We start from the raw sequence: 21,962 nt of genomic DNA, 5'->3' as shown, positions 1-21,962 counted from the left end.
ACAGAAAGACAGAGCAGGTAGAGTGTGTAGTCAGTAGCCTCAGAAGCCGTACATTAACTCCAGGGTCTGACAAACCTGCTTACTCTGGATCTGAATTATGCACCTTTCATATGTCTTTTTGTTTTGTCAAAATACGGTATACATGTATAAATACATACATGTACATATACGTGTATGTAAAGCACCCTTGAACACTTGTATGGAGTCACTTTATAGGTGCTACTTTGGAGGCAGAATTCACAGTATATTTCAAGTATTTGTGGAGTACGTATGTCATACCTTCACGATTTATATATGTATTTATTGTATACTGCAAAAAAATATTATGGACAAGGGATTTTCTTGGATATGAATGTGAGAATGTATGCATTGACTTTATATGTAAGCAGACTTCCTGGGAGGAAGGATGATTTAGCAGTTGCAAGAAGGGGAGCTGGGAAATACACTGTGTGTTTCTTCTGTAATCATGACATGTCTGAACTACCTTCTCATGAGTAGCTAACGTTAAATGTACCTGAAATGGGTAGGGGGGGGGGGCTAGTTAAATATAGATAAAGCACATTCAGATAAGATGTGATAAAAATGCTACAAAGTGCTACTACCTTTGCATATGAATACATCTGATAGACAAATAAACATAAATATATAAGAAACAATATATAAATATGTACATACAAATATATGAGTAAATATATGCTTTTTTTCAATGAAAAGAACATAATGTCAGAAAAACTGATCAGTCAGTGTTTCTTACCCTAGCAGGTGTACTCACGTTCTTCAGTATCTTTTTGTGTCATTTGGATAATAAAGTCATCATCATGCCCTCATGTGGATTCTGTAGACAAGAGGTTCTACATGTGGTCCCTTGATAATTGCCTAAATTAAAATATTAAAGGCCTAACAGCCGTTGCGTTGACCTTTTTCTGCCTTGCTGCAGACAGATGAGCTGCTGTTTATTACAAAGGTTCCTTCCCACAGGTGAAGATTTAAGTGAGATTCCAGGACCCTCTTTCCTACCCCCTTTACAATGCAGTATAGCGGAGCCCTGCTGCTTCAACAGCTTTGATTAGAGCCCTCCATCCTTATGATCCCCAGAATGCATTTATCACTCTCAAGTTATTTTTATTAGTTTTTAAAAAAATATTTCAGATTCCTGCACTCAAAAGCAGCAATTTAATAAATATTTATTCCCCAGAAATTGCTCATTTGAAAAGTTTTATATGGCTAACCTCATTGCTACAGTGATGAAATCAAACTCGGAGATGAAAACAAGAATCAGCAATATACTAACTAACTTGTTGGCTGGTTAACAGCAATCAGCCTCTTCAAAAGAAATTTTTGAACTTGTGTTATTTTTTTCCATGAATATTGCAGAATCAGAGCTTTAATTGGGGCTGTGTCCTTACAAAGCAATGCCATGGAAAAAGCTGTGTAAACATTAAAGCCTCAGGAGAACAGCAGCAACAGAAAAAAAAATGTTTTACAGTTGAGAGGGTGAGGCAAAGAAGGAAAGTGTTACAGACATGAAAACCACAGGATCAGTATTCCTATGGAGCTGATAAGCCGAGCTCCAAAGTTCCTGCTGAATGCTCCCTACTTGTATTCCTACGGGAGCCCTTGGAAGGGCTGTAGCGGAACATGGGGGACGTGATTACATATAGATGCAGAAAGGATGTGATTATAAGGGGCATCCTTCATGCCAGGTGTCAGTCAGAAGAATAATTACAACTGTATTTTATTGCAGGGATTAAATCGGAATTGGATACGTTCAGACTTGAAGTTTAGAGTTTGTTAGATCGAATTTAATATGTTTACTGTGCATTCTAGGAGAACAAAAGAGAATTTTGACTATCAACTGAAGATTGCAGTCATGTTTTCTTTTAAAGGAGAGAATAACTTGCAAGAATTTTTCCTGGTGGAGGAAAAAGCTCCCTTTCTCCCCTCCCGGCTTCTCTGAAAACAAATAATTATTCTGGTTCTTCAAGGGGAAAAAATTGTATGTGATAAGCTTCATTGTGTTATGTTTTAAGCCTGCCAGGTAGATTTGATCTCATGTTGAAATACTTTTTTTTTTTTTCCAATACATAATTATTTTTGCTTCTTATTTTTGAAGGTGCGTGTTGACAGTGGCATACAACAAGGAAGTGATATTAGCATTTATTATGATCCTATGATCTCAAAAGTGAGTTGATGTTTATTTTTCAATATTCTAAAGGTATGAAATATTAATTTTATACACACATCTTTCAAAGGAGAGATATTATATTAAAGGATTAATAAATCAATATTTTAAAGGTGCTAGACGTAACATGCCTCGGGAAATATGAGAGAAGGGAAGGAAGATGTGGAGTAGAAGAAACTTAGTGTCACTTCTAAACAAAACTTGTTTTCTCTTTTGACATCGTTATTGTCTTGCAGTTTCTGATTATTAAAAGGATTCTGATTTAGACAGAAGCCATTACTTCCAGGCTTAGGTGCTGCCAATCTATCTTTTTAAATGTAACCTAGCTAGAACTAAAATTTCTTTAATTCTGCCTTCCCAAAAGAAGCAGTGAAAGAAATGGTTGATAGCGTCTCTTAGTATTAGTTCTTATTCAGCAATAACATATTGGTAAAATGAAAATCTGACATTATAGTCAGAGTTCAGTTGTAAAAAAAAAATCACACTTAAATCTTAGAAGTTGGTTGGGCATTGGAAGTCAGGAGAGTCAACCAGATATTGAACCTCTGCTCTAATTTTCTGTGCGCCTGAAGAGGAGAGAGCTTGTTTAGATGCTTTAAGTTTTATGAAGGAAAAGTGATTGGCCTTCTTTCATTGAATGGGTTAAGAGATCTTAGTTTTCTCTTGATGTTTTAAAGAGCCTCTAAAGCACAGATACAGTAATGTGAGAGAAATGATTTTGTGACAGCAGAAGTTTTACAAACCATTTTCATTATAAATGCTATTCAGAATCTAGAGGCAAACATTATCCCATTTCTAGGTAACTTAGATACTTTTTTTTTTTTTTTCTTTTTAGCTTATTACCTATGGCTCTAATAGAGCTGAAGCACTGAAAAGAATGGAAGAGGCTTTGGACAATTACGTAATTCGAGGTAACAACAGAAATTTGGGTTCCTAGTGTGATAGGCTGCCATCTATTTCAAGAAAACAGCTTGAAAATGTAGTAATTAGCAAATTGAGTAAAGTTCCCGCTTCTTAAGTGCAAATTAAAACAGGAAAAGCTTGTGTTAATTAAGCTGAGAAGATACATCAAATCTAAAGAGACTTCATTTTTTTCTCCATTGTTTTTGCTTGAATATTATGAGATAAATATTTAAATCGTTTCCTTAAACTCAGAGTTTTCACAAAATGATAACATAATTCATTTATGTGGTGGAGGGAAAAAAAAGGCCACTACACTGTAAGAAATTTAAAGTAGTTGCTATTTTATAGCAGTACAATACATTGATTGTGGTCAAATAATATCACAATGCAGTATTTGATTGTGTATATATGTATTATTTTCAAGGAAATTGTGTAAGTTTGGGCAACTTCAGATGTAGGCTGTTGATTGGAATGTGTTTCAGCTCCTGCCGACTGTCTGCTTAGGAGAAGTAGCTGTTCTAGCCTTTCCAAGCATCAGAGGTGAATCAACCATGACCCCTTTAACTCCTTTTAAGTTTTAGAGGGGGAAGTCATGGTTTGTGTGGGAGAAACTTTTAGCTCTTCCTCTGTGTCTTATGGAAAATAGGAAGGAAAACTCAGAGGGGAAAAATTGGATTTCTTATCCTTTCTTTTCCTGGGGATGATTAGAGAAGGGAACTGTAATGTGGCAAAAATCTTCATTCTGTCTCTTAAATGTGTGGGTCTTTGGGGGAGTTATTTCTTTCATTGCTAGTCAGTATACTTGAAGAACCAGGGTAGGTAGGAAGGAAACTGTTGGAGGATTTGCTGCCTTTGTTCTTTGTTTTGGTTGCTGGACAGGTTGTTCCATGGTTTGAGATGGAAGAAAGACTTGGAACACTTATTTAATTCCTCCTCTGAATGGCTGAGAAGAAGAGCAGGAGAGACCTCATCTAGCAGACAATCATAGGAGTGTTTCTGTAGAACTTGGTTTGGCTTTAATGCTGTCTGTGAATACTGCAGATGCCATGCGAGACTAGTAAGGTTTATCTAGGGGAAAATGAGCATCCCTCTACCACAGTGTAGCTAGATAGGTAGTAGGATTAGCCATTGTAAATGGAACTGCATAATAACCATTGCTGTGTATCAGCTGAGTAGATTTATATGAAAGAAAAATTTATACCACTATATCTAGGCTAATGTGGGGTGTTGTTTGGTGGCTTTGTGGGTTTTTTGTTTTGTTTTCTTCTTTGTTTTTAATGGAGAAATGCTCTGGATTCGAACTCACTTTGAATCAGTAGAAAATTATGCTAGGAGGATTAGTTAATGAGAATATTGGAATTGTGTGTGTAGTGTTGTCTTTTATTGTGTGCTATAATATGGGATGGAACCTAATTGTTCTTAGGTGTCTTGCACTGATGTGTACGTACCTCATAAGTTCCACAGATACATAAATACCTACAAAGGATATGATATCTTACATATGAAAATTAGTAATTTGCATTCTTGATTTTTTTTAGTCTTTTATTAGTATGCATGTAGGCATTTAAGTGTTCGTACCTGATACCTCTATAGTATATCTACCTGTGAAAAAGCTCTTAAGCTATTAAAAACATTGAAAGAGGTAATAAATGAACTAGGGGGGATGCATTTTTTTTAAAAAGTATTAGAAGAGACAAATTTTAATTTCCCACAGTTTTCAAAAGTAGATGAATTTCCTGAACTTTTGTAGCTGTGGTGAGCAGTGGTTTCTATTTGAAAACCAACAGGATTTTTGTGTAGTTTTACACAGCTGGTAATTTCTTCTCAGGGTTTATTTAAAATGTAGCATTCTTGGATATTAAAGCATTTCTTCTGTTGCCTAGTGTGATGACACTTAATAGAGCAGTTTGTAGAGACTGTCCTATCTGTAATCTTCTGAACTGCATTGACATGTAGAGAACATGTAGAGAAGTTGTCTCTAACAAGTTCAAGTAAGCCTAACAGGTAGTAGTAATATATTGGTATTTAAGCGGACAAAAATAATTAAACATCAGAAAACTAAATGCCATTTCATGTATTTTTTTTTAATTATTGTAGAGGTTTTTGCTTTAAAATGTTAGGTGCTATGTAAAACAATATTGAACCACCTTGATCTTATGTGAAAGTGCCTCACATGAATTCTTCATAACTGAGTCATTATTAGTAGTAAAAGATACAGAATGGTTTTTTACCTAGCTTTGAAGTTACATGGTTTTATGTTTGAATAGTGAGCCTGTACCATAGCGGCTTAGAGATCACCATAGTCTTCCTGAATAGTGTGCTCCATATTCCTATTTCTGAAACCTGCTCCCACCATCCCTCCCCCTCCCATTTCCATGGAAGCAGCTCTTAACCTTTGCTTTGTTTTAGAGACAGTGTATTTTTCCCTGTAAGTAACAAGTCTCTTCTGAGTTACAAAGCATTTTAGCTAAGCATTGCTGGCTGAAGTCAGCGTGAATTGTACTGATAATTGTACACTGTGAAAATTTAGATTTAAGTTCCCAAGAATTGCAACATTTTTGTAAGCAAAAGTGCTTGTTCACTCACGTAGGGTGGGAGTGGGATGGGGTGACTGGGTAACAGGTCAAGGACCATCTAATGGGTAGCTTAGGGACTCCTAATGGAAGATGGAGTCTTTCCCATCACTTCTGTGTCACCAGTTCAAAGCAGGCAAAAGTTGGTAAGGACTTTTAGTCACTAATATTTTGATGGTTGCTTGCTGACCTGTGTGAAATCAGTGGGATTTATCCAGTTCCTAGAAGACAAATGTCCTCTTGGAACAAATGCCACCATATAATGTCATTCATGGCAGTCCCAGCAGAGAGTCCAGAGACTGAAGCAGCACAGTGACCCTCCAAGAGTTGACTCATCCAGGCTGGCCTGAGGGCACGCTGACAGTGTGAAGTGCAAGGGCTTGCTCTGCTGTTCCTTGTCTACTGGCTGTATGAGCAGACATTCAATTTCTAATGCTGTGGCTTTAGGATATCCAAGAGTTACCCATTCCCTTTTAGCTCTATTCCACTTACAAGGAACAAATCCTCAGGCTACAGTCTTTACAGTCTTGTTTTCTAGGACCGGATAGTACCTGGCCTTGAATCTGTAGTTCAGCTGTCTTCCCAGTTAAATCTGGCCGACAACATCATGAAGGAAATTAAATTAATTAAATTTTCAAAAAAATTGTAATCTAATATTTGCAAAGAAAGCAGACTTATGCAAAATTTGAGTAAATAATGTTTTAAGCAACATGCTGCATCATATAGTGCCTGTAATAGCAGTATCTTGATTATAAATGCTGAATAAAACAAATTGTGACATTTGAAACAATGCTATGCTCTGAAAATGCCTATTACCTTAACATTTTATTACAGTGTGGGCTGGCGACAACTTGCCTACACTGAAATAAGAAATTCCGTGGTCTGTTTGTTGGTAGATGCTAACAATGTGACTAACTCAAGATATGGTCAGTGTGGTTGTGGGAATATAATCTGCATCTTATTTCCTATCTAATATCTACAGCGTTGTTAATGGGAGCAGGTGAAAGTGTAGGATAGTACTTTTTTGAGTGGTGGATTGGATTAAATGATCTCCAAAGGTCCTTTACAGCCTAAATTATTCTGATAGGAACTGACTCCTCCATTGAGAACTGATCTGAATTCAAAATCTCAGTTGAGACTTCTGAATGGGAAAGGGTCTAATTAGGTAGCATTTTTATCTGTAGGTCTTCCAGTATAGTTCAGGGATGATTAATGTTCAAGGTCTGACCCAGATTTGTGTCAAGCAGATACACTTTTCATTTTATCCCGTGGTTAATGGAGAATTTGTGAATACGGAAAAGTTCAAGATGTCGGTCAAGCATAGAGGCCCTGTTGCTTATCAGGATGAGGCATGAGTTGTTTCCTCTGAGCGTGCACTGTTATTAGTAGTTTATCTTTCTCTTGTTTTATGCCACTTTTCTTCAGAAACTTAAGATTTTGTTTCTTCTTTTTAATTTGAACACCACGAATTGGGTATTGGAAGATCGCCTTTCAGTGTGTCTACTGTGTGTGTAAACATGATGTGGGATTTTCCTCTTCTCAATTTCTTTAAGATTTTAGCATGTGTTTGTCGTGTAATTTATGATGCTGAATAATCTGATCATTGTTTAAAGGCATCTATAAAGCCCAATATGAATTTATGGAAAGTCTACATATGAAAATTGTCTTTATTTAAATAAAAGAAATGGACATATTTATGCAGCATGTAGAACTGATTAGGGAGGGACTCTTTATGAGGGAGTGTAGCAATAGGATGAGGGGTAACAGTTTTAAACTGAAAGAGGGGAGATTTAAATTAGATATTAGGAAGAAATTCTTTACTGTGAGGGTGCAGGAGAAGGGAAATAAAATAAGGTACTTTTTTTTTTTTTGTCAGAGAACTTTTGGGTTTTTTTTTTAATTAAGGAAAAAAAGTGTTGTGGTGATGGAAAAACTACAAGAAATGCAGTGTGCCAGGTTGAGGAGGCATTGAAACACAAGTGCTGTTATTTCTAGTTATGCCCCTTAAATATAATGTTGACCTGGTGTTCTATTCCCCTTCTTTAGAGTAAAGGGATGGCTGAGGAGAGGATGGTGGCAGGATGGCCATCCATTTGCTTTCACTTGTTCTTGACAAAGCCTGCTTAACTTCTGCTTCCAATTATTCTACTGATTCAACATTCATATGTGTTTGTTAACACCATAAATACTGGACTGCTTAATCTTATTAAGAGGTTGAGAAGTGTATGCAGTACAAAATTTAATTCCAGTTTGAACTAATGATTTTTACAGTAAGATGTTACCATATATTTTCTGCTCCCCCCCACCTCCTCCTTCCTGCCTTTATTCTGGTCTATGAGTTCTGTGAGGTCCACAATTTAATATCTAAAAGAATTAATGTTTTAATTGAAATACATGTTCAGCTCCGAGAGTCAATGGTGTTCTGATCCTATGTGATAACTTTATGTGGATGTTTGCATATTAAAATTAAAAAGCTAAAAAAGCCTTTCTTCTTGCTTTTGGGATGGGACTTTGTATGCAGATAGCCTGCTCTGAAGTGAATTGAAGCAAAACACAAGCTTTGAAAGACAATTAACAGTTGAATATTGAGGGTTTTAGGGAATATTATGGCAAATTTTGGAATTGCAAACGTGGAGGCTAGCTGGGTAGCAATCGTGAACTTTGAAAAGTTCATGTGTTGAAAGTGCTGTTCTCATATTCTGTGCAAATCTATGATAATGTTCTTGTTTTAAGTGGAGAGTAACATAATCAGTGTTTCATAATGCTCAGTGCAGACCTTTCTCAATATATTTTATTTTTTGGTTAGAGAAATCAGCTGGGATGCCTTCTAAGCTTCATAGCATTTATTCTTATTCAGCATTTAAATTGATTGGTGATAATTTAGCTTTGCTATTTTTCTGAAAAAGAGGAACCTCCAGTACTGTACTCCACATGTTGTTTTTGCAATCAGTAAGTATGCAAATAAAGTTCTTTCGATTCCACTTAGCACAATTTGAAATTATCAGCAAGTTAAGCATATTCAACTGCTTATCTACAGAGAGGCATGTAGGACTCCAATTAAGTTTACATGGATAAATGCAGATTTATGTTTGCAGACAAGATGACAGAAGCTTAATACTGTAAAAAGGCTAATCAACACTGAATATGTTTAGTGTCAGTAAATATTTATAGTGAAAACACTGCCTATGATTTTGTGCCTTGGCATTCCAAGTTCTGAATTTTAGTGAGTAAAAATGTGGTGTGATACCATGTTCATAAACCTACTAGAAAACTTTTGTTTTCTATAAAACTTATTTGTTTGTCTTTTTCATCTTTCTGCTTTTTTGGGAAGACAGGTTAGGAGTTAGGCAACAGTTTGTAAATTAATAAAAAAATATGGTATATTTAGCAAGATTTTAAGGCAGATGTAATCCAGGGAGGAATCCAGGGAGGGGAAGGAGGCAGGATAAAGAGACAAGCTGTATGTGGAGTAATTTATTCTGATTATAATTTTATTTTTTTTTAATGAGGGCCTCTTCAAATAGTGGTTACTAATCAGCTCTGGTGAACGATGTGATTATTTAGTGTGCTTATATATTCATTAGGCAATAACTACAAATTAACTAGAAAATTAATTGAATGTCAGGAATACATATTTGTTATATATAAAACATACAAACAATATATATATGTATTTTTTTAGATCTCCAGAAGTTAAATGTTAGCCCACTCTCTTTTACAAGTGTATTCTGAAAAATGGTGTGTCAAGATTCAAGTCTGAGTAGATCTTGAATTCAGCTTCTACTGCTGTGATATCGTATGAAAAGTGCAGCCAAGTGAAAGAAAAAAATAGAGGTACAAGGAACATTGGTTATTATTTTTTTATTGTATTTTGATTTAGAGAAAAGAAGAATGTAACTGCAGTTCTGCATCAGTCTGAACAGTGTAAAAGAATGATGCTGAAGTGAAATTTTGTTTTCTGGAGGGGAAATAAATTGATATAGTTAAGGATTTTGTTTGTTTGTTGGCAATGTCATGGCTTGTCAGGTTAACAAATGTGATTTTGTTCCTGGCAGACTGCAGGACCTGGTCAAGAAAAAGAAAAATTCCCTGAAAACCACTGCAACTTAAATACAATATACTTCAGTTTAGTGTCTAACTTTGCATGAAATAAGCACTGCCTATTAGCCTCTGTTTGATCCTGTGAGAGTGTGGGGCTAATGTCTGGCCAGTGTTTTGGAAGCAGCAGGTAGTCAGGAGCAAGCTGCTCTAGGGGTCCATATTTCTGTAGCCTAGCAGTTACTCACACACAGATGGAGACCTTATGAACTTTGACAGAGGTCACGCTAAATTGCAAATCTAAAACTTCTAGACTTGTGAAGGATTACACTGGGTTTTGGTGTTTTGTGGCTGTTTTTTTTTTTTTTAAAGCTATATGATTTGGAACATCACTAAAGATACCAGTTTTTAGTAGATCAGCCATGCAGTCATTGCTCACATAATGATCATGGGCACTGATAAAGATAGCCTTTCATGATACTTTAAAGGGAAACTGTTGTGTATTAAATTTTAATTTGCGTATGTAAAATGTGTTATATTGCTTCCCAAACACCTAGGCTTGTCTGCTCTATTGAACTTGTTAAAGTAATTTTGGAGCTTAAAACGTTGCTGAAGCCTCTGATTTTTCAGATGCATATGAGTTGGAAATAATTAAGGTACTCATAGTATTTTTTTGATTTCAGGTCTTTTGGGGCAGTCAGTTGAGACACCAAGCTCTGTCATCTGTCATCAGCCATCATCTCACCAGGGATCTTATAGCAGTTTAGGGAAAAAAAAGCCATGAGACGATCTGGTTACAGATTGTAGTGTGTTTAAATCCTGGATTCAAAGTTGGGAAGCATTGAAGAGCTCCTCTTTGTCTTTTAATTGTAGTCCTGAAACTGTACTTAATAGACGAAAATCTCTGTGGTATTTCAACTTACTATTCAAATGGGAAACTTTGGGGAAATTTTGTAGCAGCCAAAGAAGGACTTTGTTTGTTTTGAAGTTAATAGTCGTTTAGCATAAGATTTCTTAAAATTTTTCTTTTAGTGGAGATGCAATGCGAGTTTCACTCCGTGTTTATGAAACACTGTCTGTGAATGACTATCTAGGTCACAGGCAGCAAGGAGGCTGATCCTCTTTTAATCAAATGGTCAAATTTTTATCTTGTCATCATTGAACTGGTTGTGTAATGTGCTACTTAATGGCTCATGAACTAGTCTGTAAAGCTATGACTTCATGATTCAATGAGGCTGAGTCCGACTCTGTGTGTTGAAAGTGGTTTCTGTGACGGCCACACAGAGACCTTGAAAATTCACACCAGCAGCAGACTGTAGGGGAAAAAGGCTTTGAAACTGTTTGAACTGGTCTGCATATAAAAATAACAAGAATGTTATTCATGCTTCTAAACTGTAAAAACACAAAGAGAAATAAAGTAGAAGCGCAAAAGAATCTCCCTCTGTAGCTACAGCAATTTGCAGTCACTGTACTGCTAGTGTTTTTGCTTTTGGTGAGATCTCGATAGGGGAAAAAAAATCCAAATAGCTTAATTTACAGTTGAGAGACCTGAGTTTACAACGAATTCTTATTCATGTTATTTTAAATTAGAGCTATTAGAAAAAAATGTGTAAATAACTTTCAGAGTCATGTCATCACTCTGTTAATCATAATAACTTGTAAATAAATGTACCTGAAGTTGAAGCTCAGAATCTTGTGTTTTACAAGACATATGGATGCACAAACAGATTTTGAGAAGACAAACTAATTTGTGATGTGCTCTGCATTTTATACTTCATGGTGTGTGCCTAACCCCAAGGTTTGTGTGACTTGAGCAATGCAATGTGTTGTGGAGTTGCCTGTCCCTCTGACACTGAGAGGAAAGAATGTGAATTACTTTCTATTTCCCGAGAGGTGAGAATGTGCACAGCACACAGCTGAGCTTGGGTAACCTCTTTCCTATAGCAAGCTTCCTCAGTTATCCATACCTGGAATGGATGCAATAGCTGCAGCCAACGCTTACAGTTTATGCTCCTGAATTGCATGTCTGTTTCAGCTTCTCTTCAGAAACATTAATGCTTATGAGGCAGTATTATGCTGTGTAGCTGCATTGAGATTGAACTGTGGTGGCTTTTCAAATTTTCTGTTAAAGCTTTTTGCAAAATAGAGAAGAGAGTTGAGCTAAAGATGATGTTTTTCTCTTCCCTGCATAATCTTAAACTTTCAAGAGATGACTTATGTACTATCTCAAAAAAGAAAGTATCTTCTCTTTGAAAATTGTTTGGAGTGCAGTAAGCAGGAGATAGTTTAAATTGGGGATTTTTTTGCACCTCTTTTCCTCTTGGACCTCCTATAAAGACTTCTTTGTATTTAATATTTCAGTGAAATGACTTTTAATGACCATCGTATTTGGTGCTAAACTGCAAGTACTTCGGCAAAGTGTAGTTTAGCATTAAGTTACTGACTTGGTTACTCAGCCCTGTTAAACTCAAAGAAAAATGAAACTTGAAGGATTTCAGAAGGTCATCTATTCCCACTACCTGAAGTAAGATGTACTATCTGTATCTGCGTCCTGGCAGGTTTTTCTTTAACCTGTTTTGAAACATTTTCACTGACTCCAGAATCTTTCCCTAGGCAATCTTTTCCCAGTGTTAACTATCCCGAGTACATATCTTTTGCTGACATGTACTCCTGATTATGTTTTTTCCAGCCTGTGCTGGAAACGGGATATGGATTATTCCTTTCCTCTCTGAGAAAACAAGTTGATCTTTCACTTATCTGTGAGGAAGGGGCAGAGGACTTATGTTTTGTGTACTGGACTGACACTGGCAGTATCCTTTGAGCTGTGTAGCTTGAGATCGCGTTTGTTAGAAGTTGTCTGTCTTTGTTGGCACAAAAACCAGGGGAAAAGAAGGGAAAAAAAAATAAAAAAAAAAAGGAGATGATGAGACAGACTGAGAAGTGAAATGAAAGGGGATGAAGGAATTAAGAAAAAAAGACCATATAATATTCAAAGAAATTAAAGGACAAAAGTGGCTATAAGGTCTCTGTAAGTTTTATTGTTTTTTTTTTTTTTTTAATTAAAGAAATAATTCAGGGGGGAGGAGGGCTGTATGCCTAGCAGGGTCATGGAATGGTGCTAAAGGAAGAATGGGGCATTCGATTAGAGTTGACCAGGCAAGGTTGGACAAAGGTACATATGGAGCAAGCAATAGATTTCTTTGTTTTGTAAGTTCCACAGGGGTCTCTTACGACTTACAAATGATAAAAATGTTATAAAATTATATATAAATAATAAAACTCTTTACTGTCTTTCATTACCATGATTGGGGTGTAATGTGGCCCCTATCTTCCACAGGAGTGTGCGTATATAAGGTGGCAGGATGACAAGGTGGACCAGGGTTCACTGGAATTGGGCTGATACTTACGGTCATGACTTATCTGTTATTTCAAAGAGATGGCTCAGGCCTTGCCTACATCTGCTAGGACTGAACCAAAAGTCTCTCAGTTGTGCTTGCTGCCATTGACTTAACTAGGTTTTTGAATTAGGCTTGGTGAGGTGAAAATTTGGAAGGTTTATTTCTGCATTAAACTGAGTGTTTAAGGAGGGTATCTTGAGGCAGGAGTGGAACAAAACTGGTAAATTGGCATTGATTGCATCAATATTATGGTCTCCTAAGTTGTAGACAAGCATTTATTCTACAAAGATAAGAGCTCATATTTTTACAAGTTTGTTTCCTACTACTGTTATTTGGGATTAATGTGTTTACCTGATTTTGTATCGATGTTTTGTTTTCAGGTGTGGCTCACAACATTTCTTTACTACGAGAAGTGATCGTCCATCCACGCTTTGTTCAAGGAGACATCAGCACTAAATTCCTTCCTGAGGTCTATCCTGATGGTTTTAAAGGTTTGTTCCATGTGGAAACATTTTTTCTTTTTTTTTATTTGAGGTGGTGTTTCTGATTATTATTCCTTTATATTATAGGCTGACACATTCCCCAATCAGTCTTTACTTTTTTTTCCTCAAATGTATCTGTGTGTACATGCAATTAGTTTTTGAATAATGCATAATGTAATTGAAGCGGTTACTTTCTTTACTTTCAAGAAGGCAAAATACATACTTCTAGTGGCAAAATAGTAAATGAAGTACCTCCAAAGTCAAGAAAAGCAATTTCTAGGTGTTATGAAATATGTAAAATAAACATCAATGCAAGTCTACCATGCTATCGTGCTTCATTACAGACAATGCTCGTACTGTTAACTTGAAGATAAGATTTCTCTCTGCTCAATGCTATAACTTCTCCAGCAAGTTTGTGCAGCATCTTTAGAGTCATCTTTTGGCACCCTTTGTGTTCACTGTAGCATTGTCTGGAAGATCTGGCATTTTATCAAAGTATTTCAGTAACCTGGTCTTAATACCCATTACGCACAGTAATGGGCATCCCTTTGAAATTATTATAAACTCATAGACTAGGTTAACATAAACTCAAATGCAAATGTTTCTTTACAACATCCCAAGCAACTCAGTTGCAAAAATATATAACAGCAATTGGTAGAGAAATGTAAGTAAACAAATAGATTTGTTTCCTTTCACAAGGATCAAATTTTAAAAGGTGGTCTTCTCTCAGCCAATCTGCTGTAGGTGCTTTCTTTACCTGTGTGGTCAGGGACTCCATCCTTCCATACAGGCCTCACACCTCAGCTGGCATTCATCAGGCAGAACCTCTTGCTTATTTAAAAAAAAAAAAGACAGTGTAAACAGCTCATCATTCATGGGTCCTTTATGAATTCCTTGGAGATTCCTTTCTCCCACATTGATCATTAACCAAATGTGTGGCAGAATCCTCATCCCACTTTGGAGATGACACTGCCAGATTGGCAGTCACTGGACGTGACTGGCACTTTGCCAAATTCTGGTCTCATTAAGGAGCAGAACAGATTTTTCTTACCTCAGGACTCAATGTGTAAGTTTGGTGCAAAGAATATTCATCCATGGAACTACTTTCTATCATGATGTAATTGGCAATTCTATATGTGGTACAGTCCTACATGTGGGATTAATGTATCCACCTTGTTACTGGCTCCACAGCAATATGAGTTGGTTACCTTGGGTGGCAGTAGTATGTTTGTGATGGTTGGAGCTCAAATGTTCCTTTGTCGTCTTTGTTAAGGTGTACGTAACTCATCCTCAGGTAACTCAGCTGGCTTTCATCCAGCATAAACTTGAGGGTCTGCTCTGATCTGCTCTGAAGGCTCAGTGCTGCTTATTAGGTGGTTTCTCTCTCTTCCCTGATGCTTTGATACAGAATCCCATGTCCTGTCTCATTGATGGTTCTGAGACTTTCCAGTGTTTTTCTTGAGTGGATTCAATTCCCTGAAAATTCCAGTACTGAAACACTGTAAAACTATTTTTTTTTTTATTGTTGCTGCTGTTGTTGGGGTAGTTTTTTGAGAGTTCTTGGGTTGACTTAGCTCACGAAGGAATCTGGTGAACTTCAGATGTGAAAAGTGAGTGATATGCTAGGAATGGGGAGAATGGTATGGGGGAAAAAGGTGAGGATGCAAAGTATTAGGTTTATACCATGTTGTGAAAAGACGGTCTCACCTGACACACAAGTGGGAACAATAAGACAGAAACCATTCTACCCTTATTTGTGATAATGTGTCTGTTGGGGTCCTTGGTCACTTGTAAGAATTTGGGACAGGTTTTTTTGACCCAGATGGAGATGTCTTGCTCTGTATTTTTGACTATGGAAAAGCACTCTTGCCTTTTGTTCTTTTATTCTGGTTTTAATATTTTATATTGCAATATTAACCTGTATATAATCAGTTAATTACTTGTTAGTCCACAAATTGCAGAATGAATAGAAATTTGTTTTGGGGTCATCTGACATGAACTATATGTGCACGTATTTGTGTGCACGTATACACTGATGCAAATGACTGATTAGCATTGCAGTCTGAGGTAAACAGTAGTATTGTATTAACAGATTCTTAAAGGTAAGCTTTTGCTCTAGACATCAGAAGATACAAGAAGAGATACTGTGACAGTAGTTCCTGTAGCATGGAAAGTCTTCCTCTTCTCTTTCCATATATCAAATATAAGCATACATTAGCCTTCTTAATGATAAAAAAAATGCAGGTATCATTATTACAAAGCATTTGTATTTCAAGTCAAGGATACTTATTCATGAATACTGCTTTAAAGTTCACAGAAGTAACTGAGAGCCCTTTTAATATGGATGTAGTTTGCTCTGTATCAGACCCTTCTGGCTTAAAAAAAATAAAATCACTGAGTTGAATTTGAGGACAGTTTTTTAAGTAACTATTGGAAAATATTTCTACAAATGCAAAAACTCTAATGGGAACTGTTGAAGGCAAGCAAGGGTGGTGGGCAGATGATGGGTAGAAGCTCAGCAAGAGAAACAGGGGCAAACCAATTTATGTGTTGTAAGTTCTCTGCTCATTTCAACTAACCTTCTATATAAATATCGAGGGTAAACTTTGCTAGGAGGATTTGAAAATTTAAGTAGCTTCATCTGTCTTAATGTTGCTTATAAAAGATATGTAGCTGTAAAAAAAAAACAAACCTAAAACCAGGACAGGGATAATCTGAAAAATTAAAGCAATGTGTTGCCAAAGCGGATTTAGAAATACCTAGAAATATGTGCTGTTGTTAACAGTAGAAATCCATACCAGAAGTATTTCAGATTTGGAAAACTTAAGAAATGAAAAAATTTCAATTAAGATACATGCTATATTAATGCTTGAGCATAATCCAGTGTGTTTCTTTTGCAAACTACATAATTGCCACTGTTGGTCTACATTAGGAGTAATGAATGTCAGTTGTGTTCTTTCTGGTGACTGCATGAGGTACTGGCCCATTTCTTATGTGCATTTTTCTTCAAATATAAGTATTAACTTTAGTCTTACTTAAGAGTAAAATAAGTAAATAAGAGATGCTTTGTTTTCCAGTCTCATTTTCAAGGGTTTCATTATAAGTCCTGTATTAGAAGGCTTTTACTGTAAGTTCAGAAAAAATTAATTATTAGAAATATCTTGGCAGCTTTTCCATTAACCTGTGATGCTCGTTTCAAATTACATCTAGAACCAGAATGTTTAGTAATTTTCATGATTAGGATTTAACTCTTTTTCTTCCCTTCTTTAAATAAGCATTCATTAACAAAAACAGTTTATTGCAAGTTATTTAGAAGTATTGCTGTGCTGAAACTAACCTTGCTCAGGAGATTAGTGTGGGAAAACAGCTGCTGTCATACCCTTTTGTTCTCTATACGAGGGAAGGATGGGTAGAATGCCGGCTGGCAATGGGTCAGCTGGAGTGGGTTGTTGCCTGAGCTGAGCACACATGCATGTTTTGGGAGGAGTGTGGATCTGAGGGTAAGTGCAGCAACACTGGTTGTAGAGTGGCTTCCAAACACTTTGCTCACAGAATCAAAATGTTTGCCAAGCACGCAGGAGTAGCCTGTACTACCAGAGTATTATCAGATGAGCTGTCCTTCTGCAGCTTCCAAGCAGCTTGAGATGCCTTCCTAACCTGCCTGCTGAGAAAGGAATATACTATTATCCCTATTTTATAGGCACAGAAAGCATCTTTATTTTCACAAAGATCTAAGAGGAGTTTTTGACAAAGAACAAATTAAACTGAAGGATCCTTAGGCTAGTACCCTATCAATTGGATTATTCTTTCTGGTTCAGTCTGTTTCACAGTTAATCTTTCCCTGGATATGTTTTAATATTGAGATATTTTAAATGGTCCAGTGTTCCTGGTTATTAAATGACGTCTCAAATGCTTGGTCAGTCTCTTTGGGAGAGACATCCTGCACAAATGAGAAAAGGGGCATTTTCCAAGAGATTATCACAGAAGTCATTCTAAAACATAGGGGAAAATGAAAAGAATCCTTTACTTCCCCTCTTCTAGCATGTTTATGTCATTTGGGTGGAGAGGAAGAGCAGAAGTTCTGATGGACAATCCTTTATGTTAACTGATTTCTAACATAGAATGGAAAAAAGAGGAATCACCTCTCTCTCCTGCAATTGTCTCCAGAGGGTATGTATGAGGTGAAGGCTTTTAGATACATTGTGTTTGTCATAATTACATGAGTTGGAGGAAATGATTACACTGCTTTACTCAACACTTATTAAACAACCTCTGTAATACTGTGTCCAGTTTTAACCCTCTTACACCATTAAGAAAGATGCGAATAAACTTGAGTAAGTCTAGCAAAGAGCCACCAGGGTTATGGTGGGGTTGGAACAGAGGGCTTGTGAGGAGAGGCTGGGAGAACCAGGCTTGTTTAGCCTGGAAGCAAGAAAGCTTGGGATGGACCTAATAGCAGCCTTCTCATACCTCTGAGGGGATTCCCAAGAAGATGGAGCCAAGGTCTTCAGTGAGGTACACAGCAGCAGAGCGAGTGGCAGAGTGAGCAGTGCTGCCATTCAGCGAGACCTGGCCAGGCTAGAGGGTTGGGTGGAGAGGAACCTAATAAAGTTCAACAAGGGCAAGCGTAGGGTCTTGCACCTAAGGAGGAATAACCCCATGCACCAGTACAGGTTAGAAGTTGACCTGCTGGAAGGCAGCTCTGTGGAGAGGGACGTGGGAGTCCTGGTGGACAACATGAACCAGCAATGTGCCCTTGTGGCCAAGAAGGCCAATAGTCTACTGGGGTGCATTAAAAAGAGTGTGGCCAACAGGCTGAGAGGGGTTATCCTCCCCCTCTACTCTGCCCTGTAAGGCCACATCTGGAGTACTGTGTCCAGTTCTGGGCTCCCCAGTTCAAGAAGGACAGGGAACTGCTGGAGAGGGTATGGCAAAGGGCTATGAAGATGATCAAGAGACTGGAGCATCTCTCTTACGAGGAAAGGCTGAGAGACCTGGGGCTGTTTAGCCTGGAGAAGAGAAGATTGAGAGGGGATCTCGTCAATGCTTATAAATATCTAAAGGGCGGGTGTCAAGAGGATGGGGCCAGACTCTTTTCAGTGGTGCCCAGCGACAGGACAAGGGGCAACGGGCACAAGCTGGAACACTGGATATTCCATCTCAACATGAGGAGAAACTTTGAGGGTGCCAGAGCACTGGAACAGGTGGCCTGAAGAGGTTGTGGAGTCTCCTTCTCTGGAGATATTCCAAACCCTCCTGGACGCGTTCCTGTCCAGCCTTCTCTACGTGAACCTGCTTTGCCAGGGGGGTTGGACTAGATGATCTCCGAAGGTCCCTTCCAACCCTTGCCATTCTGTGATTCTGTGTGATTCTGAGACAGTGGTCCTAAATTTGAGATTTTCAAGACTTGACTGCACAAACCTCTGAGCAACCTGGTCTGAATTTGATGTTGAGATTGCTCTGTGGGGAGGGGAGGCACACTGAATAGATGAGAGACCTCCCAAGGGGCCTTCAACCTCAGTCACTCCAGGATTCTGTTATGAACGAAACCACTTTTTAGGTGAATTGGGAGTGTAGACTTTTTAATTTCAGTCTGGAGACTTTTGTTATTAGTTGAGGGGCAAATGCAGGTTCCCTTGGCTGTTTTACTGTTAGAAGGGAGAGGATGGTTGCTGTTAATTCCATTCATCTTCACTGGAATCTAATATTTATCTTCATTTATGAAGCTACTGGATTATAAAAATTGACTTAATAGATACCTTACTTGACTTTCTTCTTTTTTACAAGTGAAGCCAAGAAACATTTCTTGGGCTGTCACTAATCCCTTTATAATTCAAAATAGTAGATGTTTCCTTTCTGTATGCTGAGGCATCCATCTTATAAGTGATCGGGAGCTCTCTGAGAGACATAATTCTTCATTCTATTCTGAATGGTGTGAGATTGCTTACACAGACAATATCGTCTTTTACCATGACTGTCTGGGTGGAGCAAAACTCTGCTGGACTTTGTAAGAAATTAAAACCTTTGATAGCATCCAACTTTGTTTTCTGCCTCAGCCTACTTGGTATACGTGCCATCTGTAATGGTCAACTTCAAAATCCATTGGGGAAAAAACTCAAGCCAAAACAGAAACCAGGAATGATATAAACATGGCTTGTATTGGTATGGATCTGAATTATGCATTGTACTTTCTATCTTGCCCATTTTGCTTTTAATTTTTATTCTTCACAGTCAGAAAATGGTCACTTTTCAAATATTAAGTAACAGACCAGGGCACGTAACTAGGGCTTGTTTGTTTTGGTTTCTTTTTTCTCTGTAATTGATAGTAAGAAACACATTTCTAGGACAAAATGCAAATGAGACTGTTATGGGAAAAATGACCTTTTATGTAATTTAATTTGAAGTTGGTTATGTAAAGTAATTGCATGAACCTTTTTGACTCAGCTTGGGGGATACTGGGATAATATTGATTTAAGCAATCATAACATCAGGGAAATGAGAGAGAAATACTTTTTCCTTGTCTTCCTTCTGACCAGGGTTCTGTCATTTAGTAGTAATAGATGCGTTTGATCTAGTTTTAAATAATACGAACAACAGTGCTTCCACTCCTTTAGTTATGACTTAATTTTAAAGCCATTAATCCTGTTTTATGTTCACCTTATATAATTCAGCTCAGTGATGATAGGGAGACTGCAGGAACATATCGTAGGCTGAGAGAGAGGTTTGGGAGCTGGTTTACATCTTCGGTGCAGATGAAATCTCTGTGTAGCCCGGGAGTCTGTAGTGATGAGAGCAGGAAAGGGCAATGACCGAACTTCCCATGCTGCTTCTCCTCCTTTGCTACTTCTCTCACTCCCTGTCAAGGCAGCACTTGGACAAATACCCCAGAGGTAGCTTTGTCACTTTTCAGCTCAGTCTTCTCCATGGTGAACATGAAAGGCCATGTTGTTATATCTTTATTAATGGTGAATATTAACTTATACCTTAAGGCATCCAATTGAAGTCCTAAGGGGTGGCTTGAAGTGAAACAAAGGTATCGCTATCTGGTGCATTTGTGTATTTTCAAATATAGTAATGTAATCGGAAGCTTAAGTTTAAAACTGTTTAAAATTCTGCTGAGCATAGCAGCAGAGCAAGAGCAGAAGGCAAGGGAAGTGACACTGGAGTTGAGAGAACTAAGGCAGTACTGCCAGCAGTCTGTCCTGTATAATAAAGGTAAATTGCCATCCTTAGGAAGCAGCCTTTAATCAACCTTCTGAGGTATGCCTCCAGAGTTATGCTAAGGACATTCTGTGGTAGGATTGTATCTTTATTGCCAAAGACCAAAACCTAATTTTGGTGTGTTCTTGTTAAGTCTATATTATCTCCCAGACTTAAGAAAATAAATGCAAATTGACCACATTGGACATCAGTCATGACCGATATTCTCCTTGCCACGTCTGTGCCGCAAGTAATGCAAGTGGTGACAAATAGAGAAAGTGGATAAATGTTTTCTTCATGTTTGTGATAACGAAGAGGTGAATGACACTCTTGATTAGTTGTTAACCTGTTTCAAATTATTGACCTTTGTTCACTGTTTGGAGTTTGATTTTTATTGAAGACACAGGGAGAAAATAGTTTTTGCAGCACAGCAAGTGCAAAAGCAGGTATTGATTTCATCCAAGATGAAGGTCATGCAATAAAACCTTCAAATTGGGATCTTTCTAGTTTCACCTTGTTCCTTTATATGAGTTCATACTACCAGTGTGTGTTGGAGCAGGTGGAAACACGCAGTTTTGGTCACACAAACTTGTCATGGGTGTTAGGTAGGGTGACTGGAAAGGAAAGGTTTTGGGATAGATTTCCTGATTGTATCTTTAGCTGAGACGTGTAAACAAATTATCAATTTTAGATACAACATTTTGGAAAAATGATCTTGGAGCTTCTTCACTGTGTGTAAACAACTGGAAAACTGGCATGTCAGAGCCAGATAGTTGATGTTATTGCATTGTATAATTATATAAGGCTTATATATACATGTATGTGTGTATATACACAAATAGTACAAAAGTTCAGTGTTTCTTGACTTTGGCTTTGCAATCAGTTTTTCTGGTAACTGGCAAAGGAAAGATCAAGTCTGTTTCTCAAGCCAGTTCCTCAACCTTTCAACATTTGTATTTCTGCATAGGTTTGTTAAAGGCAGTTTCCATTTCAAGGCAGATTAAAAAATAATAAACGCTGAGCAAAGGAAGTTGCAGTAAGCTTTAGCCAGAATATGTTAATGTGGACTAAATTAAAAATAAATTGATGCAGATTTGCTAGCTTTTGTTTTCTTTAAATTTAAATTTTTAGGCTTGTGACAGCTTCTTTGTACTGTTGGCTGGAACTGTAATGAGTGTGTTTCCAT

General features: G+C 37.4%; 1 protein-coding gene across 1 annotated transcript in view; it reads left to right on the top strand.

Annotated features, from left to right (window-relative positions):
- The window catches only part of PCCA (propionyl-CoA carboxylase subunit alpha), a 292,639-nt gene that overhangs the window by 132,435 nt on the left and 138,242 nt on the right, over window positions 1-21,962 (top strand). The window contains exons 15-17 of the mRNA XM_074156847.1: window positions 2,114-2,182; window positions 3,018-3,093; window positions 13,475-13,585. Coding sequence (XP_074012948.1) covers window positions 2,114-2,182; window positions 3,018-3,093; window positions 13,475-13,585 — 256 coding nt within the window. The remainder of the gene's footprint in view (window positions 1-2,113; window positions 2,183-3,017; window positions 3,094-13,474; window positions 13,586-21,962) is intronic.

The sequence above is a fragment of the Numenius arquata genome, chromosome 1 (assembly GCF_964106895.1).
Source record: "Numenius arquata chromosome 1, bNumArq3.hap1.1, whole genome shotgun sequence".
Taxonomy (NCBI): Eukaryota; Metazoa; Chordata; class Aves; order Charadriiformes; family Scolopacidae; genus Numenius; species Numenius arquata.
The sequence above is the reverse complement of the archived record's forward strand: the minus strand, read 5'-3'. Positions and strand labels throughout refer to the sequence as shown.